We start from the raw sequence: 27,898 nt of genomic DNA on the forward strand, positions 1-27,898 counted from the left end.
ATTACTCACTATTCCCACACAACATATTGTAGCAAAGTACCTTGGATTTCTGCATTGTAGCAATAATGTCAAATCCCGTCAGCTGATTTTAACAGTGATACTGTGTGCCACTGGATGGTAACTTGATACAGACCGCCCTGTTTTGTATTTTTGAAAATGGAAATAAGCAATAGAGGAAGTTTAATTTTTTTAATAATTCACTACTGATACAATACACTTGTACATATACATATTTAGAGAAAATTAGAATAAACAAGTATGATACAATTTTCTTTAGAAATATTGACATGTTTTTTTGTAGTGTAAAAACACAAACAATGCCATTATAAAAGAGCTGGGTTCAATGCCTGTGAGGATGAATGGACATAGAAAAACCCGGATAACTGGTACAATAATACTACAGGGGTAATGAGGCAGTTTCACCTTTCCCCAACCGCACTGAGGTGGACTGTACATCATGGCTGATCCCAGGCCTAGTATTCCTTCCTTTTCAGGGCCCGCCTGCCTTACTGTGAGGCTACAGTCACATTAGCCCTGTTGATATGGCTCTCTGGTACTGGTCACAAACTGACACAATGTGAATACTGTAACACCCAGCCCTTACTCTACCATGTTCAGCCCATTTAGGAGGCCTTGCCTGACAGTCCTCACAGTGGCCAGGGCAGGTCACTGAAGTCCACTGGGCCTCCCAACCCTGCGTCTGCCTCCAGAAGGCTCATGATCACAGCCATGGCTGCCTCGTCATTACTCGGGCTGCTGGAACCTGGCTCATCCATGATGTCAATGCCAATGTGAGAGTTATCGCCTAAACAGGGTAAGGACAAGGGTTAAATATCGAAGATTTTATGTGGATAGTTTCATTAACTGTAATCAAGATTAGATTTCATAGCGGGGGAAAATGCATACTTAGATTGGAGTTATTGGAGTACGGATAGCCTACGGAGTCTGGTCCCGGTATCAGCCCTGCCGAGGGATGTTCTGTGGTTCCACTGTTCTGTATCTGTGAGAGAATTGACATTCAGGAATCACCATTGCATCCTGAAGTATGAGCCACCAACAGACATTAAAAATATCCACCAGATGTGCTCATTACTGACTTCACATGGATGAGCAGTGGATTGATTAGCAGACTTCCTCCCAGTTGGGAGGGGTTGAAGTGGAAGAGAATGGGAAGGACAGGTCGGAGCTCTTACCTTCTTTCCCCCTGGGGACGACATGTCTGGGGGTGGAGTGCTGGTGAAGTTATGAGGACTGGAGCCACAGCTGGAGGGAGAGGAGCCTCTTATCCTGGAAGAGTAAAGAAAACACAGGGTAAAAACAGCAGGACACAGCCCCATACAGTTTGTCACACACAGATATTTTCATTATGCACTGGGGGTCGATGACCATGGTATGGTTATGACCATACAGACATGCCAATTTATGTTTGACAAGACAATCATAACACAATCCACATGGTTCCTCTCACCTCTGGATCTCCATCACCTCTTCTGCGATTATCCGGCCGATCTTTCCCGCCCCTGCCCTTGTGCCGCCGGGGATGCCAGGCACGGTCTGAAGGGCCCGCTTGCCAGTTCCTGCAACCAACAAACGCAAAAGCTCAGTCACATTTTGGAAAAATCAAACAATTACTTAGTCACAGTCATGCCAGGCACAAAGAAAATGTATGTCAACTCATCAAAGTACAGTCACGCTTCATCCAAGCGGGTGAGGGCAGGCTTACCATCTGTGAGTACACTATCCATGCTCTGGGGGGAGGCGGCGAGCTGAGGATAGATGCCATCAGATCCTTCAGGCACACTGAGACAGAGGGAGAGAGAAGAGAGAGTGAGCGTCATCACTGAGCATGCTCGTGACTTCACACCTCATTGGGCAGCTTATTAACATCTATTGCATAGATAGCCCAACAGCTCTAGAAAGACACAGTAATAAATATGCAAGAGTTCCAATAATACATGCTTTGTTTTCTGAGGCAAGCCAGACAGCTATATGAGTTGGACATTGATTTCATGTTGAAACAATAGTGGTGGTGATAAAACAACTTTGACACAGTAGGCATTGTAAATGTAATCAGCTGTTTGAAATCTTACATTCATTATCCAACTTTATTAGGCTATGACCCTAATATAATGAATACAGTGTAATATTATGCATTGACTAGTTAAATGAGGACTGCGGAAGAAAGTCCTAGCAGAAACAGGTGTAGCTACTTACCAGACAACAGTGTTGGTGGAGACAATGTACTCCACCTCTTTGGTCCAAGGGTTCATAAAACTGAACCAGCGACTCCTCAGCGTGATAAAGGAGCCGTCTTTTATTTTGAACTTGTAGCAGTTTGTATTGATCTTCTCCCTCATCTGGAGCACTAAGAACAGAGGTGGCAGCCAGGGGGTGAGCTCAATAAGGCATGATATCTGCACACTTGGCCTCTGTGACATACCAAATGGTAGCCTGCCAGGTTCTATATTAATTCATATCAGGGTCTACTCGCTATGTGACAAGCTTAGCGCAATACATTTTATATGACAAAATGACCAGACATTACAAAATTATTCACGTAAGGCCTGAGACTCAGGGATGTATCGCCGAGTCTAAAACTTTGCTCTTTGGTGTTATATTGGTGTCCTTGTTCAATCTGATACATACCTTGTCTATGACATTCCGCAAGGTGCCCTATGTCATCTTGATGAAAGTATTCATAAAACGATGTACCCAGCAACTCTTGGGGTAGATAAGCCAAAATGGCAGTGGCCCTACAAAAGAGAACAGTATTAAGCACAAGTCCTATCAATGCAGGCCAGTGGTATTTAGGACATTTTTAAGGTTAAGTCTAGACCACATCTTTTTTTATTGTATACAAATAAAATAATATTCTCCTCCCTGCTTTGCATGTTTGATCATAATCAATGCCATGACAATGCAGGGCTGGGCAGTATACCCTATTTGACTATATACCGGTATTGATGTACGGACCGGTTTCAGTTTTTACTTTAACTTCTATAACGGTATTTCAATGTTTGGTTTGTTAAATGTAATACGCAACTCTGGCGGGTGTAATGTCTGTTTTTATAGTTTGCTTCTTGAGTCATGCTGCTAACCACACCAAGCCCTGCCCCGTCACTCAAGAAGAGAGCAATTGCTCGACCATAGAGTCACAAGAACTTTCTTGCTGTTCACTCCGCAAAGTCAGTGTTGGTGACATGCTACTTTCCACGAGCGTTCTATAATTACTCTATTCGTTTGTGTATCTTACTGTCTGCAAACTACTGTTTGCTAGTTGGTCTTTTCTTAGCAAGGTGTTTCTCAAATAATTTGTGTTAGCCGTTAATGATTATCGATAGTTAGCTGGCTAGCTAGCTAAATGTAATAAGTCAGAGCAAACGTACTAACTCAGTACTTCTGAGAAAATATAAAAGAGCCCTACTAAATTCTAATAGACCCTCCCCCGTCCCCAAAATCCCTTCCAAACCCAGTCCAACCTCAATGGCCTTACACCTCAATCTTTCCCTCACCAACTCTTTTGGCTAACTGGTCTACAATTTCATTCCCTTCCACACCGGAGTTGAACTACTACAACCAGTCTCTCAATTCTCCATAATAACATTAATACCTCCAATAGTAGGTTACTCCTATTACATTTGCCAGATGATATACAGACAGGAAATTTGAGCATACTATAATCCTGACAGGTTCTACGTCAACTGTTAAACTGAGTATATGTAGTCATCTACATATCTGCACATTAAATTCAGGAACGTAAATGCCTGCTCCTGTGCGCCCACTATCTGGGTGGGCGCACAGGAGCAGGGTCCTTGGATCCACCTGTGAAAAGCGGTAAAAATGCATAAAAACTTCTACCAATGTAATTGTGAACTAGTTTCCCTATATCCTTGACTTCTGACCAATCATTCCTTTTTTTCTACCAAGTTTAGATCAACAACAGGCTATGGGAGAACCCATGGAGAAACATCCCCTATCACCACAGAAGAGCCAACCTCCAACTCACTCAAACCACTAATCAGCAAGCTTTCCAAATGCCCAACCAAAACCACTGCCTTGTCTACTAGTATATTCCCAACAGTCATCTAGAACAGTAGCAGTGGGATGGTAAAGAATATGTTGGCTAGCTAGCTACATGAAGCATGAAAACATGTCATGTAACACCTAATTAGAGTCACCTAGAAACAGTGATGAAAACTTTGGTTCTCACCCTATCGATAATTCCTCACTGTTGTCATGTCAAACAACAATGTATCCAAGGTGCTGCCCACTATATACCAACTATAGAATTAGAATAATCATTATATTTCCATGATTTCAATGGTTCAATTAGCTCGGCTTAGATATCATGCTGCGTGGCACAGTGTGGAAATGATAATACAAGTGCAGGAAAAGCAGAAATGGATAAATGCTGAAAATCACTTTTGTTTGTATTGAACAGTAAAAAGGGATAAAGCCCATTTGAAATCACTTATAATTTATGCGTTGCCACCCTAGGGTTATTACTCAGAAAACATTTAGAACTTTTATTATTCAAAAACATAAAATACTGTCAAATACAGTTTAAAATAATAATATTGTGATATGATATTTTGTTCATATTGCCCAGCCCTATGACAATCACATAGCACCCTGTGACATTATCTAGAAATTCCCAGTGTGCCAAACAGTATTAGTGACGTGGTGAGGTTATGGGATTGTTTTGTCAGGGGGCAGTGGAGTATTTGTTGTCAACATATCTACTCTGAATCCTGTCTGCCCTCTCGGCCTCCATTACACCTCCATCTGGAATATTTTGCTGATGCTATATTTGGACATTGACAAAAACCTCACTCACACATAAGCTGTCACTCTGCAGTAAATCCAGCTCTGGACTACCCACGAGGTCCAGCCAGGTGTCAGAACATCACTGTGCACGGGCCAACTGGCACATCCTTTGCTACATGTTTGTATGTCTGCATGCATGCCATAAAACATCTCTCACCTCTGATCAACAAAGACAAACTTCCCGTCGATGGCATGACGAGAGACATACTCAGTGGGTTTGACACGGATCTCATTGTTCATTGGCTGAGGGACAATGTGGGGATGCAGCTGTCCAATGGCCACCAGGCAACTGAGGTTGCAGCCCTCGTTGTCTGGTTCATTGTCATCATCTAGACCCATCTTGGTGGGTGGCCAGCTCTTCAGGTAGCCAGTACTGTGTATTGTGCAGAAGCTCTTACGGTCAGCTGCGGATACAGTGGTTGGATCATCATCAACTAGTTCTACTCTGGAGCTATCACTGACATCAATGAGTAAGTAATATATTGGTATGAAACCAAATGAACTGTTAACTCAAATTAATCACAGGAGATTAAAAAACACCCTTGAGTAAGTTACGTAAGGAAAAGACAGGAGGCTAAAGTACCTTTCTTCTTGGAGCAGGTGGAAGGAAAGTCCTTGTCCTCCATTTTGATGAGGGGCCGATTGCACTTCATCCTGCAGAAGAAGGATCGCCTGGCTCCAGAGCAAAGTCTGGATGGGCCGGGGGTGATGTCTGTCTTTACTGGGAGGCCAGCTGAGGACAAGACACAAAATAGCATTTAACCTATGCTGCAACGACAGGAACAGTATCACCCATGATCCTTAATATATACTGTATCAAGTCGTACTCTGGCAAATAAAGCTACAATATATATATTTTTGCTATTACAAAAAAATTGCTGAATTTACATAAATGGTTTGACTGTTTATATTTACCCTAAACCCAGCGTGTCTTGATATAAAAATAGCACTACCCTACATTTAGCTTCGTACATTTAAATAATGAGGAACACACAGTACAGGGGGATACATTGAGTGTCACTGTGCTAGCTGTGTAGGGGACAGCAGGCTGATGATTACAGTCTGCTTTTCTACTCTATCAGACACGGTGTCCCTGATTTCCTTGTTCTCCACCCCCTGGGCACTTAGAGAAAGGCTGTTAACTAGAGGCCAGGGTGCATTACTTTTGGAATCGATGAGGCGCTCCCGTGGCGCCGTGTCCGACGAGGACAGCTGCTCCTTGACTTTGGCAATGTCTTTAGGATGCAGGTAATCAAACAGGCTCTGACCAATCAGGTCATTCTGCACAGAGAGGGAGAGAGTGCCGTAAGATAAGACCACGTTACATAAATGAGGCCCATAAAAAAATACAAAATAACTAACACCCTTGCCTTTTGTGAACTAGCACTTGTACTTGACTTTTTCTGACGAGCACAGACTGCTGATAGCTACTTTATTGTGGAAAAATGTACTGACTGATATGTAGTTGTCTTAGTGCATTCATCTTAAGACTCTGGATTAGAGTGTCTGCTAAACGACTAAAATGTAAACATCTGTAAAGTAAATGTCTCTAAAATGTACATTTCTGTAAAGTAATACCAGGTTACAGGGGGTCTACAATCATCAAAACGAATGAATAAATGTTATATTCATGTCATCAGGGTAGCTTATGAGGGTAAAAATGACTACAGTATCACCATTTAATGGAGAAAAAACTGCAACATATTGGAAAGGACGTACTTGGCTGTAGTTTAGGATTTTGTAGACTGACTCGGAAACAAACAGTATCTTCCCTCGATCGCAGCCAACAACAAACAGAAAACCATCAGATGCCTGTGGAGAGGGAGAGACGAGAGAGAGAAAGAGAAATACTGAGTCACACATGCATACTTATTGTGAAATGCACTCGGAGGACAACATACAGTCTATGGAGGTAAGGACACCCACCCTCAGTATTAAGTGCTTCAGTTCGTCGTCTGACAGGAAGGCTGGTTTGTAGTTAGCTTCAGTGTAGGGGTTAGCGGCACCTGTGAGTCAGAAAAGGCTAATATGTAAGGCTAATTAATTAATATGTAATTTGTATTTCTCTGATGTACTTTATTGATAAGCTGCATGGTGGTGGTTGTCATCACTGTACTGTTCTGGCAGTAGTCCTATTAAAATCCTTCTCGTCTCACCTCTTAAGGTCTTCATGTGCTGGACAGCCATGCGCAGGACTGTTAGTTTGTCCAGTTTACGGGACATAGCGTTGCATGTAGGCACTAGTGCGGCCAGCTCGTCTATGAAGCTGTTCATCTTGTCCCTGCGTCTCTTCTCAATCTGACTGTGGGCCTCTCTACCATCCAAACAATACAAAGAGCATTTAACACAGACAAACGAATCAACACATCCATAGTCTGCCTGTATTTACAGAAACATGACTAATCTCTCATTTTTATTCCATCGATTTTTATGTCATCCTATGGGAGATAGAAACATTTGGTTACCTGGCATTTTTAATCCGGCCTTGATGATCACCAAGTCTATCATTGTCTGTGTCCATGCTATCCCTTTGAGGAGGAGCAATAACATTAGTACAACGAAATATAGTAAAACAATTATTTTACAACAAATATTAAATAATGATGTTACAGTATGCAATGTAATTATGAATAAAGCAAATGACTAAAGTGAGAAGTCGTTTGAAATTTGTATAATTAAAAAAACATGGAGAGCCTTTACTTGACATGAAACATCAACATTACTAATGCAAGCCATTCAAATATTTTCTTACCATCTTTGGTAGAATCTATATGAATAGTTATTAGAAATGTTCCTACAAAATTATGAACCTGGTTTCTTTGAGATCTTTCTTAGTGTAGATTCAGGTGAAATACCTTGTGCCTCTGATATTGTTCACAGCTGAACTCCTACTCTGTCATCCCACTCAGCCTTACTGTCCTTTCACAAACAAGAAATTAAGCCATGACATTTTTTATTTAACCTTTATTTAATTAGGCAAGTCAGTTAAGAACAAATTCTTATTTACAATGGCTGCCTAGGAACAGCGGGTTAACTGCCTTGTTCAGGGGCAAAACAACAGATTTTTACTGTGTCAGCTTAGGGATTTGATCTATCAACACTCTAACCACTAGGCTACCTGCCACCCCTAGAATGGTGGCACATATCCTGTGCCACTTCAAGACTTGTCAACTCCATACTATATAATAGCATTCAACAGTCTCAAATAAAGGTTATTTCAAATATGATTGGCTCTACAAAATTGACCCATAGGTATTCACACAGAGTTGTTGTCTTAAGTCTCACAAAGTGAAGTAAAAACAAATCTGTGCCTTTAGTGAATGAGCTACAGACAACAATATAATGTACCATCCATCATACATCAAATCAGGGTGCCCTCTCTATTAAATTAAACCCCGATCAAACTAAATACCAGCAAATACATTTTTTAACACAACTTAATACATTCTTGGTGCTTCAAGATTGTTACTGCAGCACCCCTTCATGCTTTGATATTTATCCTAATTCTAGCTATTCAAATCTACACTATTGCATGACTGGCTCTCCCATATTCACAGCGATCTATAGTGTACATACTAACTGACCAGTCACTCTCAGGGTACTGATCACCATAGTGCATTCCTTTTGATTGACCTAAATTAGGGATGAGGAATACATTAGTGTCTAAACTCTCATTCTAGGGGTAAATGCTAGAACAGTTTGTGTAGTTTGATCAAAGAAGAAGCCAATCCTGACCAAACAAGGATCCCACAGGGCCAACTAATCAGACACGGGATTGGCTCCTTTACTACAATGTACTTTAACATTCATAATTTCATTTGATACTTACTCAAAAGAAAATCCATCAATTCTGTGAAAGCAAGGAAGTTTGTATATTACAATTCAAATTAAGTACACTGATTATTCTGATCTAATCTAAATCAAGGTTATGCTACCATTTGTTCCTAATTGGTTGTTCATTTCTAGGTAGGTAGTTATCTTGTCAACTTTAAGTGGAAACCTTTGACACATAGTAAGAAAATATTTCCATATAGTTAATCAAAAAGCTGCCATGCAAACATACACATCTGTCAAAAAAATGGCATAAATGACAAACAGAAAAATGTGATCTCACTAAACCAGAACTAACGTGACATTAATATAATAAAGATGATTGGCACATGTACTATCTTCAGGTGGCAAGTAGGACAAAGTCTATCAACAGTTTTGATGTCAGGCTTACTGGTAGTCTGTGGTGCTGCTTTTTCTCTTGCGTGTGTAGTCCATGCCGGGTGTGCCGATCGAGCTGATTAGATCAGTGGAGCCGGGAGACATGAACTCGTTCATCGTGGAGGAAATGTCCATTCTTTGGTCTGCCATTAGATCATCTATAGAGAGAAAACACACTGATTTCAGCACTTATTATTATCCATAAGACACAACAAAAAGGTCAGTTGACGTGAAAGCGACTTCAATGAAAGAACACAAGATATTCAAATCTCAATTCCTAGACAAAGACAATTTATCAAAAAGTGAAATAAACTGTGGCTGTTTTAAAGATGGTGTGATACTCACCACAAATATTCATAAGGCCAGTTATCCTCAAAACATCTCACTCAGTTTCTTTCCAGCAGTGACCCAGATCTGAAAGGCAAGTCAGTGAAGAGTCAGACATCCTCTTTATATACAAGGCATGAGGAAACCACATCAGCATCATATAACAAAGCCCTCTGAACCGGACCAGCTGCCGTATGACCTGAACGTGGTGCTGATGTATACCGTAGATGGTCCATTCGGTAAAGAGGATGTAAGAGGACCGATTGATTTCTCTATGGTCTTACATAAGGTGAAAGCTATAGCAGAGTCTCAAGCCTCTCTCTCTCTCCCTTAGGCAACAATCAAGAGAATCTTTGAGAAGCATCATTCACTTGACCTCCAGCTAAAATGAACAAGAAGAATGATAGAATTTATTTTGTTGTGAATGAAAACCTTGGATTACTAAAAACGGATGCTTTGGAATAGTGTTCATAACATAATGCAGCATATGTTACATAAACCTAGGTGTCAGTCAGAGACATGATTTAGTGAGATTAGTCCTTAATATAAAGGCTAATTTAGATAAAACAATGCCAATGTTACAGAGGAAGACAGATTGTCAGGAGGGGTCACATTTCCTAAAGAACCCATATCTGCATTGATCACTGTTTATATAATCCAACCAGTATGGCCTTTTATAATATTTAATATGGCCTTTTCCTAACCTCACTTAGATAGATTAAATTAGTCTCCTCTGCTAACCCATCACTTAGCGCTCCTGGTAGTTTCCCACGCAACGTCCTCAAATTACAAAACATTGTAATCCTGGTCAATTTGCCTCGATAGATGAGAAAGTCCATTTAAACCAATTAAAATATAGATATTTTTTGCCATCCTAGGGTCATCCACTACTTATAAAACCTATTTTCAACCTTTATTATTCAGAACAATAGAATACTATCAAATACCGCCATACCGTTTAAAGAAATTGACTATTTTGGTCATATCACCTAGCCCTACCCTCACAGATTGCATGTTTCCTAGGCTTTGTAAATAACCTATTAACAATGCTACTAGCACTTTCAGGTTTACAGTAAATGTAATCCGGCACACTCAAATTAGTATGATATGTTACGTTTGGTATGGATACATAAAACAGATGGTTACTTAAGGTAAAAACAAAAGTATATCGCGAACATCTAGCAACCCAATGGCTGCGAGTTCGAATCTCATCACGGTCAATTTTAGCTAATAAGCTAATTTTCAACTACTTACTACTGTTTAGCTACTTTGCAACTAGTTAGTATGTTAGCTAACCCTAACCATTTAACTTAATCTCCTAAATGTAACCCTAACTTTAACCCGAACCCCTAGCCTAGCTAAAGTTAGCCAACTTGCTAGAATATGTAACATATCATGCGTTTTGCAAATTCGTAACATAGTGTAACGACCCTGGGTTTATAAGCGCGGAAATCGACTCTGCCGCACGAGCACGCTTTTGCGGCAAAGTCGATAGCCGTCGGGGCTAGAAGGTCGAAGGTTCGAGTCCTGCTCTCTGCTGTTTCATTACAATATTGTATTGTTGTTTTGCAAATTCGTAACATATTGTACATCTCGCAAATTTGTAAAATATAATACAAAATTGTCATTCGTAACATATCATACGAATGAGTAATGGACATTCATAAATTAATACATACCATATGAAACTTAACATTTCATACTAAATGGAATGTCTCGGGTTTACATACAGAATAATTACGAAATGCTCACAGACCAGGTTGCACAAAAATACCTTAAAAAGCCCAGCCACCTCAGGTCACTGTGGCTTGCCCTGCTCCTGTAATCAGACCAGAACTAATGCTCTGCTCCACTGTGCCTGAAAGTCTTTTCACTGTAATTAGATTCTCCAATGGCCTATTTTTCCCCAGCTCTTTTTCCCTATCCGTTTGATGTGACAGTTTCAGAGTTTAATTACATCGAACCACACCATAATTACACCCCATAATTTCTTGCCTGCAGCAAGGAACTTTGTTATTGTCACCGTCACCATAGACAACTACACTACAACCTGACCCTTCACTCTGGTATATGTCACAACAGACATCCGAGCTGACCATGTAATCCACCGGGCAAAGAGGACTTGCTATACCATTCATCATCAATGGGTTTTTTTACATGTTTTTTTGTAAGCTGAATAAAACAGTACTCCTGAGAATAAGCATTTTTTGTAAATGTTCATTTTGTCACCTAAGCCAAAGGAAGGCTAAAAGACCTACACTCAGTGTACAAAACATTAAGAACACCTGTTCTTCCCATGACATTAACTTACCAGGTGAAAGCTATGATTGATTGTCACTTGTTAATTCCACTTCAAATCAGTGTAGATGACGGGGACAGGTTAAAGAAGGATTTTTAAGCCTTGAGACAATTGAGACACTACCATTCAGAGAGTGAATGGGCAAGACAGAAAATGTAAGTGCCTTTGAACGGGGTATGGTAGTAGGTGCCAGTAGGTGGAGTCAACACAGGCCAGCATCCCGGTGGAATGCTTTCGACACCTTGTAGAGTCCATGCCCTAACAAACTGAGGCTGTTCTGAGGGAAAAAGGGGGGTGCATCTCAATATTAGGAAGGTGTTCATAATGTTTGGTATGCTCAGTGTATACTCAAACACAAAATCTCTCACTCGTACTGACTAAAAAAGGAGAAAAAGGAAACCCTGCGTTAAAGTCAGCTTAGCTAGTTGTGACAAATCTCTGGTTTCCCGGATACAATGGTGCAGGAACCTCTTGAATGGTTGCCAATTAGGGAACTTTTCCCACTACACATAACCCACTGATAGCATGCAGGTCACACCTCTCCTCACGCCACCACTCCACTGCTCATCAGTCTAATGAAAATACTTTTGTATCATTTTACCATCTCCATGGCATTCACATATTCAGTAACACTCAACACCATCCATGTTACAACACTAGAAGATCACTAAGGTGGATTCTGATCATGTCTAATGTTTTAATGCACATGACCTCTGTGGTATCTAAGAGTCAAAAAGGTTTATGTTTAAGCTGTGCGGAAACAAAAACTTTGATCAGATGAGAAGAAGCAGGGAAGAAGCAGAACCAGGAAGCAGTAACAGGGTCAGGGTGAACATAGTGTGTCAGCTCAGCTGGATACGCATGGTTAGCTTACACAGCACTATGATACTGTCTGCCGTGCAAGAACTTCACCCTTTCATAATGTTCTTAATGCTATGTCACTGTTGCGTTCCTATTTAAGCCACTCCCCTGACGTGATCCCATCGTTCTGTCACGTTCAGATGAAACAGAGTGTTCTGTGCACTCAGCAGCATCATCATAGCGCTGTAAGGCTGTCTGTAATTCCCTTCTATTGTGTGCCGTCCTGGAAAGCTCAGGCTTGGCTCCTGTAATGACATGGCCTATGTTCGCTATGTAAGTCAAGCTGTCCGTTTCTCAGTAGGCTCCTATACTCAGAACAGAGCATTCTAAGAGCCAGTCTAGAAAGATAGACAGGAGACGTTAATGCTTTGGTGGAATAGATGGTTAGAAGACATGTTTAAAAAAAACAGAAATAAGACTCCAGTTCAAGTTAATAAGATGCAAGATAACAATATTGATGAAACACAGAAAGCTGTGAGAAAACCACCCTCACACATGACTGTGCTTATGTATGACTGACTGACTGTGCTCATAACTTACTTCATCCCTAACTGTTCTCCCCGCCAACTGCTCATGTGGTCATTTTGAAGTGAAACAGCAAGAAGCTGTGCGTCACAAATGTCAATGGTGATTCACTTCAAACGAAGGTCGTGAACTCATTTCAGAGCGGCTGTCAATTCTTATGAAATCACACAGAACCATGTGCGTCCACATACCTGGATGGGTGGTGCAGGAAGTGGAATGGCCTCCTTATGTCAGAGCTGGGCTTTTTCTAACAGATGCACCGACCAGCACAGTACCTGGAGAGGGATCAGATAGGACAAGAGGTCAGGTCACAGCGTAAAACACACTGGCCAGCTGGGAGTGGCGACTCATCTAGGCCTATGATGTAAGAGCGAGTGGTGCTCTGATTAAGTGGCTTGTTCAGAAAGCTCAGATGGGCAACAGATGGGAGGTGATCTGGAGATGTGTGTGAGTAGAGGAGATGGCTACAGATTCTCCTCTATGCCAAGCCCCAACAGGATAGTATTAGCAATGGGATCGCAATCACTGCCATGCTAAATCTCATGCCTATAAGACTAATCATACTGCAGTAGTTCTCCACAAAGTACAACATTACGAATGCCACACAGTATACTATGGACAACAGACAGCCCAGTCCCTGATGTGATTCCTGTAATTAGGAACATAACAGCTAGGCCTATATATGTTTATGTTTCCCAGACTATCTCATGGCTCTATGGGGAGATGTATACAAAAGAGACCACTTCTCAATCCTTTTAGCATGTGCTCTTATGGCTCCACACACACACACCTTATTTATAGGTCAGTGAGACACATGCACACTTATCCGCACCATAAACAGAACAACTTTCTGTTTCGACTTTTAACCTTCCTGCTCATATCATCATTGGAGTACAAGGATAACAGCAATGCCTTCTTTTGATTTGGAATGTTTACACCTATAGCTGCACTCAGCTACTCTCATAAACAACTCCAGAGGAAAATATCAAGCATGTCAGCAGAATGGACAAAACACACGCACAAAGAAAATGAGACCATTTTGGGTTAAAAAATAAATAAAAAATCAGCAACAGAGATTAACAAGTATTGTGCGTGCCTAAGGGATAGGCCAAAGGAGACAGCTGGACAACCATTCACAATAGCGTAACAAAACATTTCAGACCGGTCAGCTCTAGGCTTTAGGTGGCAGCTTTTGCTCTACCTAGCCTACTACGCTTGTGTCATCCTTTGACTTTGTGAATTATTATTTCTGTATTATTACTCTATTATTGGTTGAGAAAACCTATTGCTTCAAATTATTGGGTTAGGTGGGTTAAGTGACATGAGCCTTACTCTAACACCTAAAGCAGGGATCATCAAATAGATTCAGCGCGGCAGATTTTTTTCTTGAGCGGCTGGTCTGGTGGCATAGTTAGGCTACAAATAATTTGTAGAATGCAAATCTCACTGCAAGTAGCCCAAACAGATATAATATTTGACATAAATGTAATCATATCAAACTGCTTACATTTGCTTACACGTCTCTCTCTATTATGCATGGGAATACTTGGGAAAATATTTCCTAAATTCAAATCACTTGGAGATGGTTTCCTTGTGTTTTTACAGCATGTAATGAATTTTGTAAAAAATCCAAATAACTTCACAGATCTTCATTGTAGGGTTTAAACACTGTTTCCCATGCTTGTTCAATGAACCATAAACAATTAATGAACATGCACCTGTGGAACGGCCGTTAAGACACTAACAGCTTACAGACGGTAGACAATTAAGGTCACAGTTATGAAAACTTAGGACACTAAAGAGGCCTTTCTACTGACTCTGAAAAACACCAAAAGAAAGATGCCCAGGGTCCCTGTTCATCTGCGTGAATGTACCTTAGGCATGCTGCAAGGAGGCATGATGACTACAGATGTGGCCAGGGCAATAAATTGCTATGTCCGCACTGTGAGACGCCTAAGCCAGCGCTACAGGAAGACAGGACGGACGCAGTGGCAGACCACGTGTAACAACACCTGCACAGGATCAGTACATCCGAACACCTGCGGGACAGGTACAGGATGGCAACAACAACAGCCCGAGTTACACCAGGAACACACAATCCCTCCATCAGTGCTCAGACTGTCCGCAATAGGCTGAGAGAGGCTGCAGACTTGTTTTCAAGTTGCTGTGCGTTTTGTTGCCAACCTATTTTGCTACCTGACAACTTTACGGTTTTTACTTTTTAATTACCGTTTATATATATATATTTTTTTCCTCAACTTTTTCACTCCGGACGCTTTATCTGGAAACGATTCGTCAGGACCTCCAACAGCCGAAGCTAAGTAGTAACATTAACCTGTTACTCCTACCCCCTACTTTTTCGAACATTCTGTTAAAAATCGCGCAACATTTCAGCGCCCTGCTGCTCATGCCAGGAATATAGTATATGCATATGATTAGTATGTGTGGATAGAAAACACTCAGACGTTTATAAAACTGGTTAAATCACGGCTGTGACTATAACAGAAAGTGTGTTTCATCGAAAAGCGCAGGAAAATCTGATCACTGAAAATGGAAATATATATCCATCCGCCACTTCAACCGATTGATAAAGGCGAACCACAATAAATGGGGCTGAGGTTGCAATACCTACAGCTTCCACACGATGTCAACAGTCTTGTCATTTGCCTAGGCTTTGTTTCTTGGTCAAACGAAGAAGAGACAAGCCATTTGTTCAGGTCTCCGACCGGATATTTTGGTTGAGATTTACCCGGACATTATTTCCAGACGGACAGCTAAAGAATATACATCGCCTCGTGATCAATTTGATTGCTTATTAACGTGTACTAATACCTAAAGTTGCATTACAAAAGTATTTCGAAGTGTTTTGTGAAAGTTTATCGTCGACTTTTTTAATTTTAAAAAATGACGTTACGTTATAAGACGCTATTTTTTTTAGTTTATCACACAGTCTTCATAGATCGATATCTAGGCTATATATGGACCGATTTAATTTTTAAAAAGACCCAATAGTGATTATGGGACATCTAGGAGTGCCAACAAAGAAGATGGTCAAAGGTAATGAATGTTTTATATTTTATTTGTGTGGTTTGTGTAGCGACGACTATGCTAATTATTTTGTTTACGTCCCCTGCGGGTCTTTTGGGGTGTTACATGCTATCAGATAATAGCTTCTCATGCTTTCGCCGAAGAGCATTTTAAAAATCTGACTTGTTGCCTGGATTCACAACGAGTGTAGCTTTAATTCAATACCCTGCATGTGTATTTTAATGAACGTTTGAGTTTTAACTAGTACTATTAGCATTTAGCGTAGCGCATTTGCATTTCCAGATGTCTAGATGGGACGCCTGCGTGTCAGGTAGGAGCAAGAGGTTAACATGATGCCTTCTAATTGCAGTCGCTGTACTCGCCTTATGGCGAGGATAGCTGTGCTACAAGCCCAGCTTCAGACGAAATCGTTAGGCAAGGGTAATTTCAGTGTAGGAAAGGATGAAACAGCGTCTGTGCCACCAGTAAGTACAGATAGTAGTATAAATCCCCTGGCACAGTCCCCGCAGCCGGACAACTTTCTCACGATTTCTGGAAGGAAATGCTGTAGGAACGCTCAACTGGTGTCGCTCATTCAGCCGACAGAAACTTTCAACCAGTTTTCCCCATTAAGCAGCGAGTCGGAGTCAGAGGCCGAGTCTTCTCTGGTCTCTACTCCTCCCGTTACGGGGTCTGAGACGCCGAAGCTTCCCACCATTAGCTCTGACAAATTGAAAACTCTAGTCATTGGCGACTCCATTACCCGCAGTATTAGACGAAAAACGAATCATCCAGCGATCATACACTGTTTACCAGGGGGCAGGGCTACCGACGTTAAGGCTAATCTGAAGATGGTGCTGGCTAAAGCTAAAACTGGCGAGTGTAGAGAGTATAGAGATATTGTTATCCACATCGGCACCAACAATGTTAGGATGAAACAGTCAGAGATCACCAAGCGCAACATAGCTTCTGCGTGTAAATCAGCTAGAAAGATGTGTCGGCATCGAGTAATTGTCTCTGGCCCCCTCCCAGTTAGGGGGAGTGATGAGCTCTACAGCAGAGTCTCACAACTCAATTGCTGGTTGAAAACTGTTTTCTGCCCCTCCCAAAAGATAGAATTTGTAGATAATTGGCCCTCTTTCTGGGACTCACCCACAAACAGGACCAAGCCTGACCTGCTGAGGAGTGACGGACTCCATCCTACCTGGAGGGGTGCTCTCATCTTATCTACCAACATAGACAGGGCTCTAACTCCTCTAGCTCCACAATGAAATAGGGTGCAGGCCAGGCAGCAGGCTGTTTGTTAGCCAGCCTGCCAGCATAGTGGAGTCTGCCACTAGCACAGTCAGTGTAGTCAGCTCAGCTATCATCATTGAGACCGTGTCTGTGCCTCGACCTAGGTTGGGCAAAACTAAACATAGCTGTGTTCGCCTTAGCAATCTCACTAGGATAAAGACCACCTCCATTCCTGTCATTATTGAAAGAGATCATGATACCTCACATCTCAAAATAGTGAGAACTTAATGTTAGATCCCTCACTTCAAAGGCAATTATAGTCAATGAACTAATCACTGATCATAATCTTGATGTGATTGGCTTGACAGAAACATGGCTTAAGCCTCACCTCCTGGCTACACTAGTGACCATATCCCCCGTGCATCCCGCAAAGGCGGCGGTGTTGCTAACATTTACGATAGAAAATTTCAATTTACAAAAAAAAAAGACGTTTTCGTCTTTTGAGCTTCTAGTCATGAAATCTATGCAGCCTACTCAATCACTTTGTATAGCTACTGTTTACAGGCCTCCTGGGCTATTTTCAGCATTCCTCATTGAGTTCCCTGAATTCCTATCGGACCTTGTAGTCATAGCAGATAATATTCTAATCTTTGGTGACTTTAATATTCACATGGAAAAGTCCACAGACCCACTCCAAAAGGCTTTCGGAGCCATCATCGACTCAGTGGGTTTTGTCCAACATGTCTCTGGACCCACTCACTGTCACAGTCATACGCTGGACCTAGTTTTGTTCCATGGAATAAATGTTGTGGATCTTAATGTTTTTCCTCATAATCCTGGACTATCGGACCACCATTTTATTACGTTTGCAATTGCAACAAATAATCTGCTCAGACCCCAACCAAGTAACATCAAAAGTCGTGCTATAAATTCACAGACAACACAAAGATTCCTTGATGTCCTTCCAGATTCCCTCCGTCTACCCAAGGACGCCAGAGGACAAAAATCAGTTAACCACCTAACTGAGGAACTCAATTTAACCTTGCGCAATATCCTAGATGCAGTTGCACCCCTAAAAACTAAAAACATTTCTCATAAGAAACTAGCTCCCTGGTACACAGAAAATACCCGAGCTCTGAAGCAAGCTTCCAGAAAATTGGAACGGAAATGGCGCCACACCAAACTGGAAGTCTTCCGACTAGCTTGGAAAGACAGTACCGTGCAGTACCGAAGAGCCCTTACTGCTGCTCGATCATCCTATTTTTCTAACTTAATTGAGGAAAATAAGAACAATCTGAAATTCCTTTTTGATACTGTCGCAAAGCTAACTAAAAAGCAGCATTCCCCAAGAGAGGATGACTTTCACTTTAGCAGTGATAAATTCATGAACTTCTTTGAGGAAAAGATTATGATTATTAGAAAGCAAATTACGGACTCCTCTTTAAATCTGCGTATTCCTTCAAAGCTCAGTTGTTCTGAGTCTGCACAACTCTCCCAGGACCTAGGATCAAGAGAGACGCTCAAGTGTTTTAGTACTATATCTCTTGACACAATGATGAAAATAATCATGGCCTCTAAACCTTCAAGCTGCATACTGGACCCTATTCCAACGAAACTACTGAAAGAGCTGCTTCCTGTGCTTGGCCCTCCTATGTTGAACATAATAAACGGCTCTCTATCCACCGGATGTGTACCAAACTCACTAAAAGTGGCAGTAATAAAGCCTCTTTTGAAAAAGCCAAACCTTGACCCAGAAAATATAAAAAACTATCGGCCTAAATCGAATCTTCCATTCCTCTCAAAAATTTTAGAAAAGGCTGTTGCGCAGCAACTCACTGCCTTCCTGAAGACAAACGATGTATACGAAATGCTTCAGTCTGGTTTTAGACCCCATCATAGCACTGAGACGGCACTTGTGAAGGTGGTAAATGACATTTTAATGGCATCGGCCCGAGGCTCTGCATCTGTCCTCGTGCTCCTAGACCTTAGTGCTGCTTTTGATACCATCGATCAACACATTCTTTTGGAGAGATTGGAAACCCAAATAGGTCTACACGGACAAGTTCTGGCCTGGTTTAGATCTTATCTGTCGGAAAGATATCAGTTTGTCTTTGTGAATGGTTTGTCCTCTGACAAATCAACTGTAAATTTCGGTGTTCCTCAAGGTTCCATTTTAGGACCACTATTGTTTTCACTATATATTTTACCTCTTGGGGATGTTATTCGAAAACATAATGTTAACTTTCACTGCTATGCGGATGACACACAGCTGTACATTTCAATGAAACATGGTGAAGCCCCAAAATTGCCCTTGCTAGAAGCATGTGTTTCAGACATAAGGAAGTGGATGGCTGCAAACTTTCTACTTTTAAACTCGGACAAAACAGAGATGCTTGTTCTAGGTCCCAAGAAACAAAGAGATCTTCTGTTGAATCTGACAATTAATCTTAATGGTTGTACAGTCGTCTCAAATAAAACTGTGAAGGACCTCGGCATTACTCTGGACCCTGATCTCTCTTTTGAAGAACATATCAAGACCATTTCAAGGACAGCTTTTTTCCATCTACGTAACATTGCAAAAATCAGAAACTTTCTGTCCAAAAATGATGCAGAAAAATTAATCCATGCTTTTGTCACTTCTAGGTTAGACTACTGCAATGCTGTACTTTCCGGCTACCCGGATAAAGCACTAAATAAACTTCAGTTAGTGCTAAATACGGCTGCGAGAATCCTGACTAGAACCAAAACATTTGATCATATTACTCCAGTGCAAGCCTCTCTACACTGGCTTCCTGTCAAAGCAAGGGCTGATTTCAAGGTTTTACTGCTAACCTACAAAGCATTACATGGGCTTGCTCCTACCTATCTCTCTGATTTGGTCCTGCCGTACATACCTACACGTACTCTACGGTCACAAGACGCATGCCTCCTAATTGTCCCTAGAATTTCTAAGCAAACAGCTGGAGGCAGGGCTTTCTCCTATAGAGCTCCATTTTTATGGAACGGTCTGCCTACCCATGTCAGAGACGCAAACTCGGTCTCAACCTTTAAGTCTTTCCTGAAGACTAATCTCTTCAGTGGGTCATATGATTGATTGTAGTCTGGCCCAGGAGTGGGAAGGTGAATGGAAAGGCTCTGGAGCAACGAACCGCCCTTGCTGTCTCTGCCTGGCCGGTTCCCCTCTTTCCACTGGGATTCTCTGCCTCTAACCCTATTACAGGGGCTGAGTCACTGACTTGCTGGGGCTCTCTCATGCCGTCCCTGGAAGGGTTGTGTCACCTGAGTGGGTTGATTCACTGATGTGGTCATCCTGTATGGGTTGGTGCCCCCCCCTTGTGCCATGGCGGAGATCTTTGTGGGCTATACTCAGCCTGGTCTCAGGATGGTAAGTTGGTGGTTGAAGATATCCCTCTAGTGGTGTGGGGGCTGTGCTTTGGCAAAGTGGGTGGGGTTATATCCTTCCTGTTTGGCCCTGTCCGGGGGTGTCCTCGGATGGGGCCACAGTGTCTCCTGACCCCTCCTGTCTCAGCCTCCAGTATTTATGCTGCAGTAGTTAATGTGTCGGGGGGCTAGGGTCAGTTTGTTATATCTGGAGTACTTCTCCTGTCCTATTCGGTGTCCTGTGTGAATCTAAGTGTGCGTTCTCTAATTCTCTCCTTCTCTCTTTCTTTCTCTCTCTCGGAGGACCTGAGCCCTAGGACCATGCCCCAGGACTACCTGACATGATGACTCCTTGCTGTCCCCAGTCCAGCTGGCCGTGCTGCTGCTCCAGTTTCAACTGATCTGCCTTATTATTATTCGACCATGCTGGTCATTTATGAACATTTGAACATCTTGGCCATGTTCTGTTATAATCTCCACCCGGTACAGCCAGAAGAGGACTGGCCACCCCACATAGCATGGTTCCTCTCTCAGTTTCTTCCTAGGTTTTGGCCTTTCTAGGGAGTAACCACCGTGCTTCTACACCTGCATTGCTTGCTGTTTGGGGTTTTAGACTGGGTTTCTGTACAGCACTTTGAGATATCAGCTAATGTACGAAGGGCTATATAAATGAATTTGATTTGATTTGATTTGGACTGAGGGATTGTAGGCCTGTTGTAAGGCAGGTCTTCACCAGACATCACCGGCAACAACGTCGCCTATGGGCACAAACCCACCGTTGCTGGACCAGACAGGACTGGCAAAAAGTGCTCTTCACTGACAAGTCACGGTTTTGTCTCACCAGGGGAGATGGTCGGATTTGCATTTATCGCAGAAGTAATGAGCATTACACCGAGGCCTGTACTCTAGAGCGGGATCAATTTGGAGGTGGAGGGTCCGTCATTGTCTGGGGCGGTGTGTCACAGCATCATCGGACTGAGCTTGCTGTCATTGCAGGCAATCTCAATGCAGTGCGTTACTGGGAAGACATCCTCCTCCCTCATGTGGTACCCTTCCTGCAGGCTCATCCTGACATGACATTTACATTTAAGTCATTTAGCAGACGCTCTTATCCAGAGCGACTTACAAATTGGTGCATACACCTTATGACAACCAGTGGAACAGCCACTTGCATCTAAATCTTGTTGGGGGTGAGAGTGAGAAGGATTACTTACCCTTACTTACCCTATCCTAGGTATTCCTTGAAGAGGTGGGGTTTCAGGTGTCTCCGGAAGGTGGTGATTGACTCCGCTGTCCTGGCGTCGTGAGGGAGTTTGTTCCACCATTGGGGGCCAGAGCAGCGAACAGTTTTGACTGGGCTGAGCGGGAACTGTACTTCCTCAGTGGTAGGGAGGCGAGCAGGCCAGAGGTGGATGAACGCAGTGTCCTTGTTTGGGTGTAGGGCCTGATCAGAGCCTGGAGGTACTGAGGTGCCGTTCCCCTCACAGCTCCGTAGGCGAGCACCATGGTCTTGTAGCGGATGCGAGCTTCAACTGGAAGCCAGTGGAGAGAGCGGAGGAGCGGGGTGACGTGAGAGAACTTGGGAAGGTTGAACACCAGACGGGCTGCGGCGTTCTGGATGAGTTGTAGGGGTTTAATGGCACAGGCAGGGAGCCCAGCCAACAGCGAGTTGCAGTAATCAAGACGGGAGATGACAAGTGCCTGGATTAGGACCTGCGCCGCTTCCTGTGTGAGGCAGGGTCGTACTCTGCGGATGTTGTAGAGCATGAACCTACAGGAACGGGACACCGCCTTGATGTTAGTTGAGAACGTCAGGGTGTTGTCCAGGATCACGCCAAGGTTCTTAGCGCTCTGGGAGGAGGACACAATGGAGTTGTCAACCGTGATGGCGAGATCATGGAACGGGCAGTCCTTCCCCGGGAGGAAGAGGAGCTCCGTCTTGCTGAGGTTCAGCTTGAGGTGGTGATCCGTCATCCACACTGATATGTCTGCCAGACATGCAGAGATGCGATTCGCCACCTGGTCATCAGAAGGGGGAAAGGAGAAGATTAATTGTGTGTCGTCTGCATAGCAATGATAGGAGAGACCATGTGAGGTTATGACAGAGCCAAGTGACTTGGTGTATAGCGAGAATAAGAGAGGGCCTAGAACAGAGCCCTGGGGACACCAGTGGTGAGAGCGCGTGGTGAGGAGACAGATTCTCGCCACGCCACCTGGTAGGAGCGACCTGTCAGGTAGGACGCAATCAAGCGTGGGCCGCGCCGGAGATGCCCAACTCGGAGAGGGTGGAGAGGAGGATCTGATGGTTCACAGTATCGAAGGCAGCCGATAGGTCTAGAAGGATGAGAGCAGAGGAGAGAGAGTTAGCTTTAGCAGTGCGGAGCGCCTCCGTGATACAGAGAAGAGCAGTCTCAGTTGAATGACTAGTCTTGAAACCTGACTGATTTGGATCAAGAAGGTCATTCTGAGAGAGATAGCGGTAGAGCTGGCCAAGGACGGCACGCTCAAGAGTTTTGGAGAGAAAAGAGAGAAGGGATACTGGTCTGTAGTTGTTGACATCGGAGGGATCGAGTGTAGGTTTTTTCAGAAGGGGTGCAACTCTCGCTCTCTTGAAGACGGGAGGGACGTAGCCAGCGGTCAGGGATGAGTTGATGAGCGAGGTGAGGTAAGGGAGAAGGTCTCCGGAAATGGTCTGGAGAAGAGAGGAGGGGATAGGGTCAAGCGGGCAGGTTGTTGGGCGGCCGGCCGTCACAAGACGCCAGCATGACAATGCCACCAGCCATACTGCTCGTTCTGTGCGTGATTTCCTGCAAGACAGGAATGTCAGTGTTCTGCCATGGCCAGTGAAGAGCCCGGATAAAATAAAGGTAAAATAAAGGTAAAATAACAACTCAATGTTTATATCCCAGGACAAATTAGCTAGCAACAGCAAGCTAGCTAAATACGACAAATTAGCTAGCAAGTGCAAGCTAACTAGTTAATGCCTATCCCCAAATTAATATAATTGGTTCAGAGTTTCTTTTGAAATTTTAACTTGCGTGTTGTGATCGCGTTTGGTGTGGGGGAACAAAATAAATGTATGCACAATGGCGTACGATGGCGGTTTGGGTTCCGTGTTATGTTCATATAAATATTTACACAAGCTTGCTGAAAATAAACGCAGTTGACAGTGAGAGGACGTTTCTTTTCATAAGTACACACATATACATATACAGTGCCTTGCGAAAGTATTCGGCCCCCTTGAACTTTGCGACCTTTTGCCACATTTCAGGCTTCAAACATAAAGATATAAAACTGTATTTTTTGTGAAGAATCAACAACAAGTGGGACACAATCATGAAGTGGAACGACATTTATTGGATATTTCAAACTTTTTTAACAAATCAAAAACTGAAAATTGGGCGTGTAAATATGAACTTTATCGAACAAAACATACATGAATTGTGTAACATGAAGTCCTATGAGTGTCATCTGATGAAGATCATCAAAGGTTAGTGATTATTATATTTCTGCTTTTTTTTATCAATACCTTTGTACCGGTTTCCTCCAGCATTTTCACAAGGTCCTTTGCCGTTGTTCTGGGATTGATTTGCACTTTTCTCACCAAAGTACATTAATCTCTAGTAGACAGAACGTGCCTCCTTCCTGAGCGGTATGGCGGCTGAGTGGTCCCATGGTGTTTATACTTGCGTACTATTGTTTGTACAGATGAATGTGGTACCTTCAGGCATTTGGAAATTGCTCTCAAGGATGAACCAGACTTGTGGAGGTCTACAGTTTTATTTCTGAGGTCTTGGCTAATTTCTTTTGGGTTTTCCCATGATGTCAAGCAAAGAGACACTGAGTTTGAAAATAGGCCTTGAAATACATCCACAGGTACACCTCCAATTGACAAAAGAAATGATGTCAATTAGCCTTTCAGAAGCTTCTAAAGCCATGACATAATTTTCTGGAATTTTCCAAGCTGTTTAAAGGCTTAAAGGCACAGTCAACTTAGCGTATGTAAACTTCTGACCCACAGGAATTGTGATACTGTGAATTACAAATGAAAGAATCTGTCTGTAAACAATTGCGGGAAAATGACCTGTGTCATGCACAAAGTAGATGCACTAACCGACTTGCCAAAACTATAGTTACTTAAACAAGAAATTCGTGGAGTGGTTTTAATGACTCCAACCTAAGTGTATGTAAACTTCCGACTTCAACTGTAGTAACCAAAAAAGTGCAAAACACATCAAAATATATTTTATATTTAGATTCTTCAAAGTGGCCACCCTTTGCCTTGATTACAGCTTTGCACACTCTTTGCATTCTCTCAACCAGCTTCATGAGGAATGCTTTTCCAACCGTCTTGAAGGAGTTCATAAATATGGTGAGCACTTGTTAGCTGCTTTTCCTGCACTCTGCGGTCCAACTCATCCCAAACCATCTCAATTGGGTTGAGGACGGGTGATTGTGGAGGCCAAGTCATCTGATGCAGCACTCCATTACTCTCATTCTTGGTCAAATAGCCCTTACACAGCCTGGAGGTGTGTAAGGTCTATTTGGCCCAAGAAAGTATCTTCTTATTATTGGTGTCCTTTAGTGGTGGTTTCTTTGTAGCAAATCGATCATGAAGGCCATTTTCTTCTGAAAAGTTGAAGTTGTGATGTGTCTGGTACTTGAAGTCTGTGAAGCATTTATTTGGGCTGCAATCTGAGATGCAGTTAACTAATGAACTTATCCTCTGCAGCAGAGGTAACTCTGGATCTTCCTTTTTCCTGTGGCGGTCCTCATGAGAGCCAGTTTCATCATAGCGCATGATGGTTTTTGCGACTGCACTTGAAGAAACTTTCAAAGTGCTTGAAATTTTCTGGATTGACTGACCTTCATATCTTAAAGTAATGATGGACTGTCGTTTCACTTTGCTTATTTGAGCTGTTCTTGCCATAACATGGACTTGGTCTTTTACCAAATAGGGCTATCTTCTGTATACCAACCCTACCTTGTCACAACACAACTGATTGGCACAAACGCATTAAGAAGGAAAGAAATTCCACAAATTCACCTTTGACAAGGCACGCCTGTTAATTGAATGCATTCCAGGTGACTATCTCATGAAGACGGTTGAGATAATGCCAAGAGTGTGCAAAGCTGTCATCAAGGCAGGATGGCTCAACAGCAAATTTGCAGAAAGAGCAGGATATGCCGAGAGAGAAGAAAGGAGAAATGTTTTTATGCTTAGAAAACTTGGGAGGCCAAATAAAAAACCCTGCGGGCCACCAGTTGAGGAACCTTGACCTCAAGTAGTCGACATCATACAAGGTCTTTCTCCTTTCTTCTCCCTCGGCATATCCTGCTCTTTCTGCAAATTTGCTGTTGGCTTCAAGCATGTTGCACAATATTTCTGACTGACTTGAATTTCTTAGCATGTTCTTTGAGAGTTACTGTAGGCTCAGAGAAACCTCAGTGAAAACACTGAGAGGAGCATCATACTGGCAGGGCAGGCAGATATGGTCAGGTTATGGTCATATACACTGTAGGAGTTTGTTCAAATTCTATGCCTTGTTTGCTTTTCAATCCCCCCCTTGAAACATAAAATTGGCTTTGGGGATGAGGGCAACATGAAGAAAGAAAGACAGAGAGACTTCAGAATAGAAGTGAAAAATCAAGGAGTGTGTAATTTTGGGAAGCCAACATAAAAGCTACTGCGAGTTGCACAGCTCCAGTGGAAACAACCAAGCACCACACATAATGCAACATGTTGCAACTCGTTAAAGTAAAGGATGATTACCAACATTTGATTAAGTAGCCAATAGAATCCACTTTTCCTGTGTTAATATGCAGTACTGACAGGTAAATATTTCCTAAAACAAAAACAAGACCTGTCTTATAGCCTACTACTGTCCACCAAGGAGTTAGTAAAGACAACGCAATCACAATTGAATTTTCTCTGACCCCAATGACCTCTATTTACCTTCATGGCATATTATGTCAAATTAAAACCCTGTAGCATCATCTATGTCATTACTGTCACATTACTGATATACTTGTTGACTTTTTCAGGAATAGCTGTTTCATATTTTAAGAATAGCATGAAGAGTAATGTCCTTCTAAAAGTGAGCATTGGAATGTGCATTCCCTGGACATGGTGTACTGTAGCCATTTATTCGTCAGGAATAGACAGCATATTGAGACTCTTTTTATAAATAGCTTGCCCAACTTATATCGTTTGTTATCGTTTTTCTTTTTTTACAGCAGTCTGCAATTAATGGTGTACTTTTATGAGCAGAGGGGTTTGCTCAAATTATAACAAAATAGTATTTGTTTTCACTAACATTGGAGCTTGGAAGAAATACTTGGCCTTTATTAGACTATTCTGCACTAGGATGTGTCGAGCATATAGGCCTATTGACAACGGTAAATAATGAAACATAATCGGTTACAAACGGCAAGAAATCTGTCAGTGTCTGTCACATTGATTTGATATTTTCTGAAACAGAACAGAATCCATGCAGTATGTTTTCATTACATTGTATCAATATCAGCCCAACATCCGCATTGCATTGCTCATATAGAGGAGAAACATTGTTGCTGTTAATTAAAGGATGACTATACAGGCCTATAAAAGGCAAATGATTGTAACAGGTAATCAACCGCCCGTCACTAGATGTTTTATGCAACACAGCTATGACCTCGTTTAATCCGAGCCGTGGTAGGGAAGTTCAGGCAAATCACGCAATGTACAAATAGAAAAAAATAGCCTCCCAATCAAATAAAATAACATACGGTCATTCCAGATTTGTAAATTAGGTTAGACACCTACAAATCGCATTTTTTCCCGGCATTACATGCCACTGTGTGCCTTTAAAAGTTACACTGTAAACCGATGACTGCACCTCCTCGGGAATGGCTTTAGACAGCCAATTGAAACCATAATACGAGTAAAGAAATGCACACAGTATACCAAATTCACAATGTTGAATAAAGGAAACATGATATAGTCCTTTTGCATAATATATAACAAAGTATGTGACTTACGTGTGGAAAGGCAGCACATGTGTACTGAGGCGGATTGGAACGACAATAGGCAGGAGGAATACACTGACCTACTTTCTTCCTCCTGTGATGATCGTTGCACCACTAACCCAGTTTATGAACCAATTGGGTGCTTTCGAGATCAAGGCATTGAGCTTCTAGCAAATAGAATAACTCGGTGTATTTATG

General features: G+C 42.3%; 1 protein-coding gene across 3 annotated transcripts; it reads right to left on the bottom strand.

Annotated features, from left to right (window-relative positions):
* Positions 1–163: 163 nt before the first annotated feature.
* LOC118393836 (aryl hydrocarbon receptor nuclear translocator-like protein 1) lies at positions 164–27,813 on the bottom strand. 3 transcript variants are annotated; one of them, XM_035786952.1, is made up of 19 exons: positions 27,713–27,813; positions 13,240–13,323; positions 9,382–9,450; positions 9,050–9,194; positions 8,657–8,677; positions 7,293–7,355; positions 6,984–7,141; positions 6,754–6,833; positions 6,547–6,639; positions 5,991–6,108; positions 5,411–5,560; positions 4,985–5,231; positions 2,647–2,753; positions 2,215–2,365; positions 1,724–1,800; positions 1,469–1,577; positions 1,194–1,287; positions 907–1,000; positions 164–805 (listed from the first exon to the last, which is right to left on the bottom strand). In XM_035786952.1, exons 3-19 carry the CDS (start codon positions 9,392–9,394, stop codon positions 648–650), a joined length of 1,878 nt encoding a protein of 625 aa, XP_035642845.1. In that variant the 5' UTR covers positions 9,395–9,450; positions 13,240–13,323; positions 27,713–27,813; the 3' UTR covers positions 164–647. The 3 variants fall into 3 exon arrangements, with proteins under 3 accessions (XP_035642845.1, XP_052318168.1, XP_035642846.1); XM_052462208.1 differs by lacking the exons at positions 9,382–9,450; positions 13,240–13,323; positions 27,713–27,813 and adding an exon at positions 7,683–7,741 and having other exon boundaries at positions 9,050–9,176; XM_035786953.2 differs by lacking the exons at positions 9,382–9,450; positions 13,240–13,323; positions 27,713–27,813 and adding an exon at positions 7,683–7,746 and having other exon boundaries at positions 9,050–9,176.
* Positions 27,814–27,898: the final 85 nt, after the last annotated feature.

This window comes from Oncorhynchus keta, chromosome 14 (assembly GCF_023373465.1).
Source record: "Oncorhynchus keta strain PuntledgeMale-10-30-2019 chromosome 14, Oket_V2, whole genome shotgun sequence".
In the NCBI taxonomy this organism is placed as follows: Eukaryota; Metazoa; Chordata; class Actinopteri; order Salmoniformes; family Salmonidae; genus Oncorhynchus; species Oncorhynchus keta.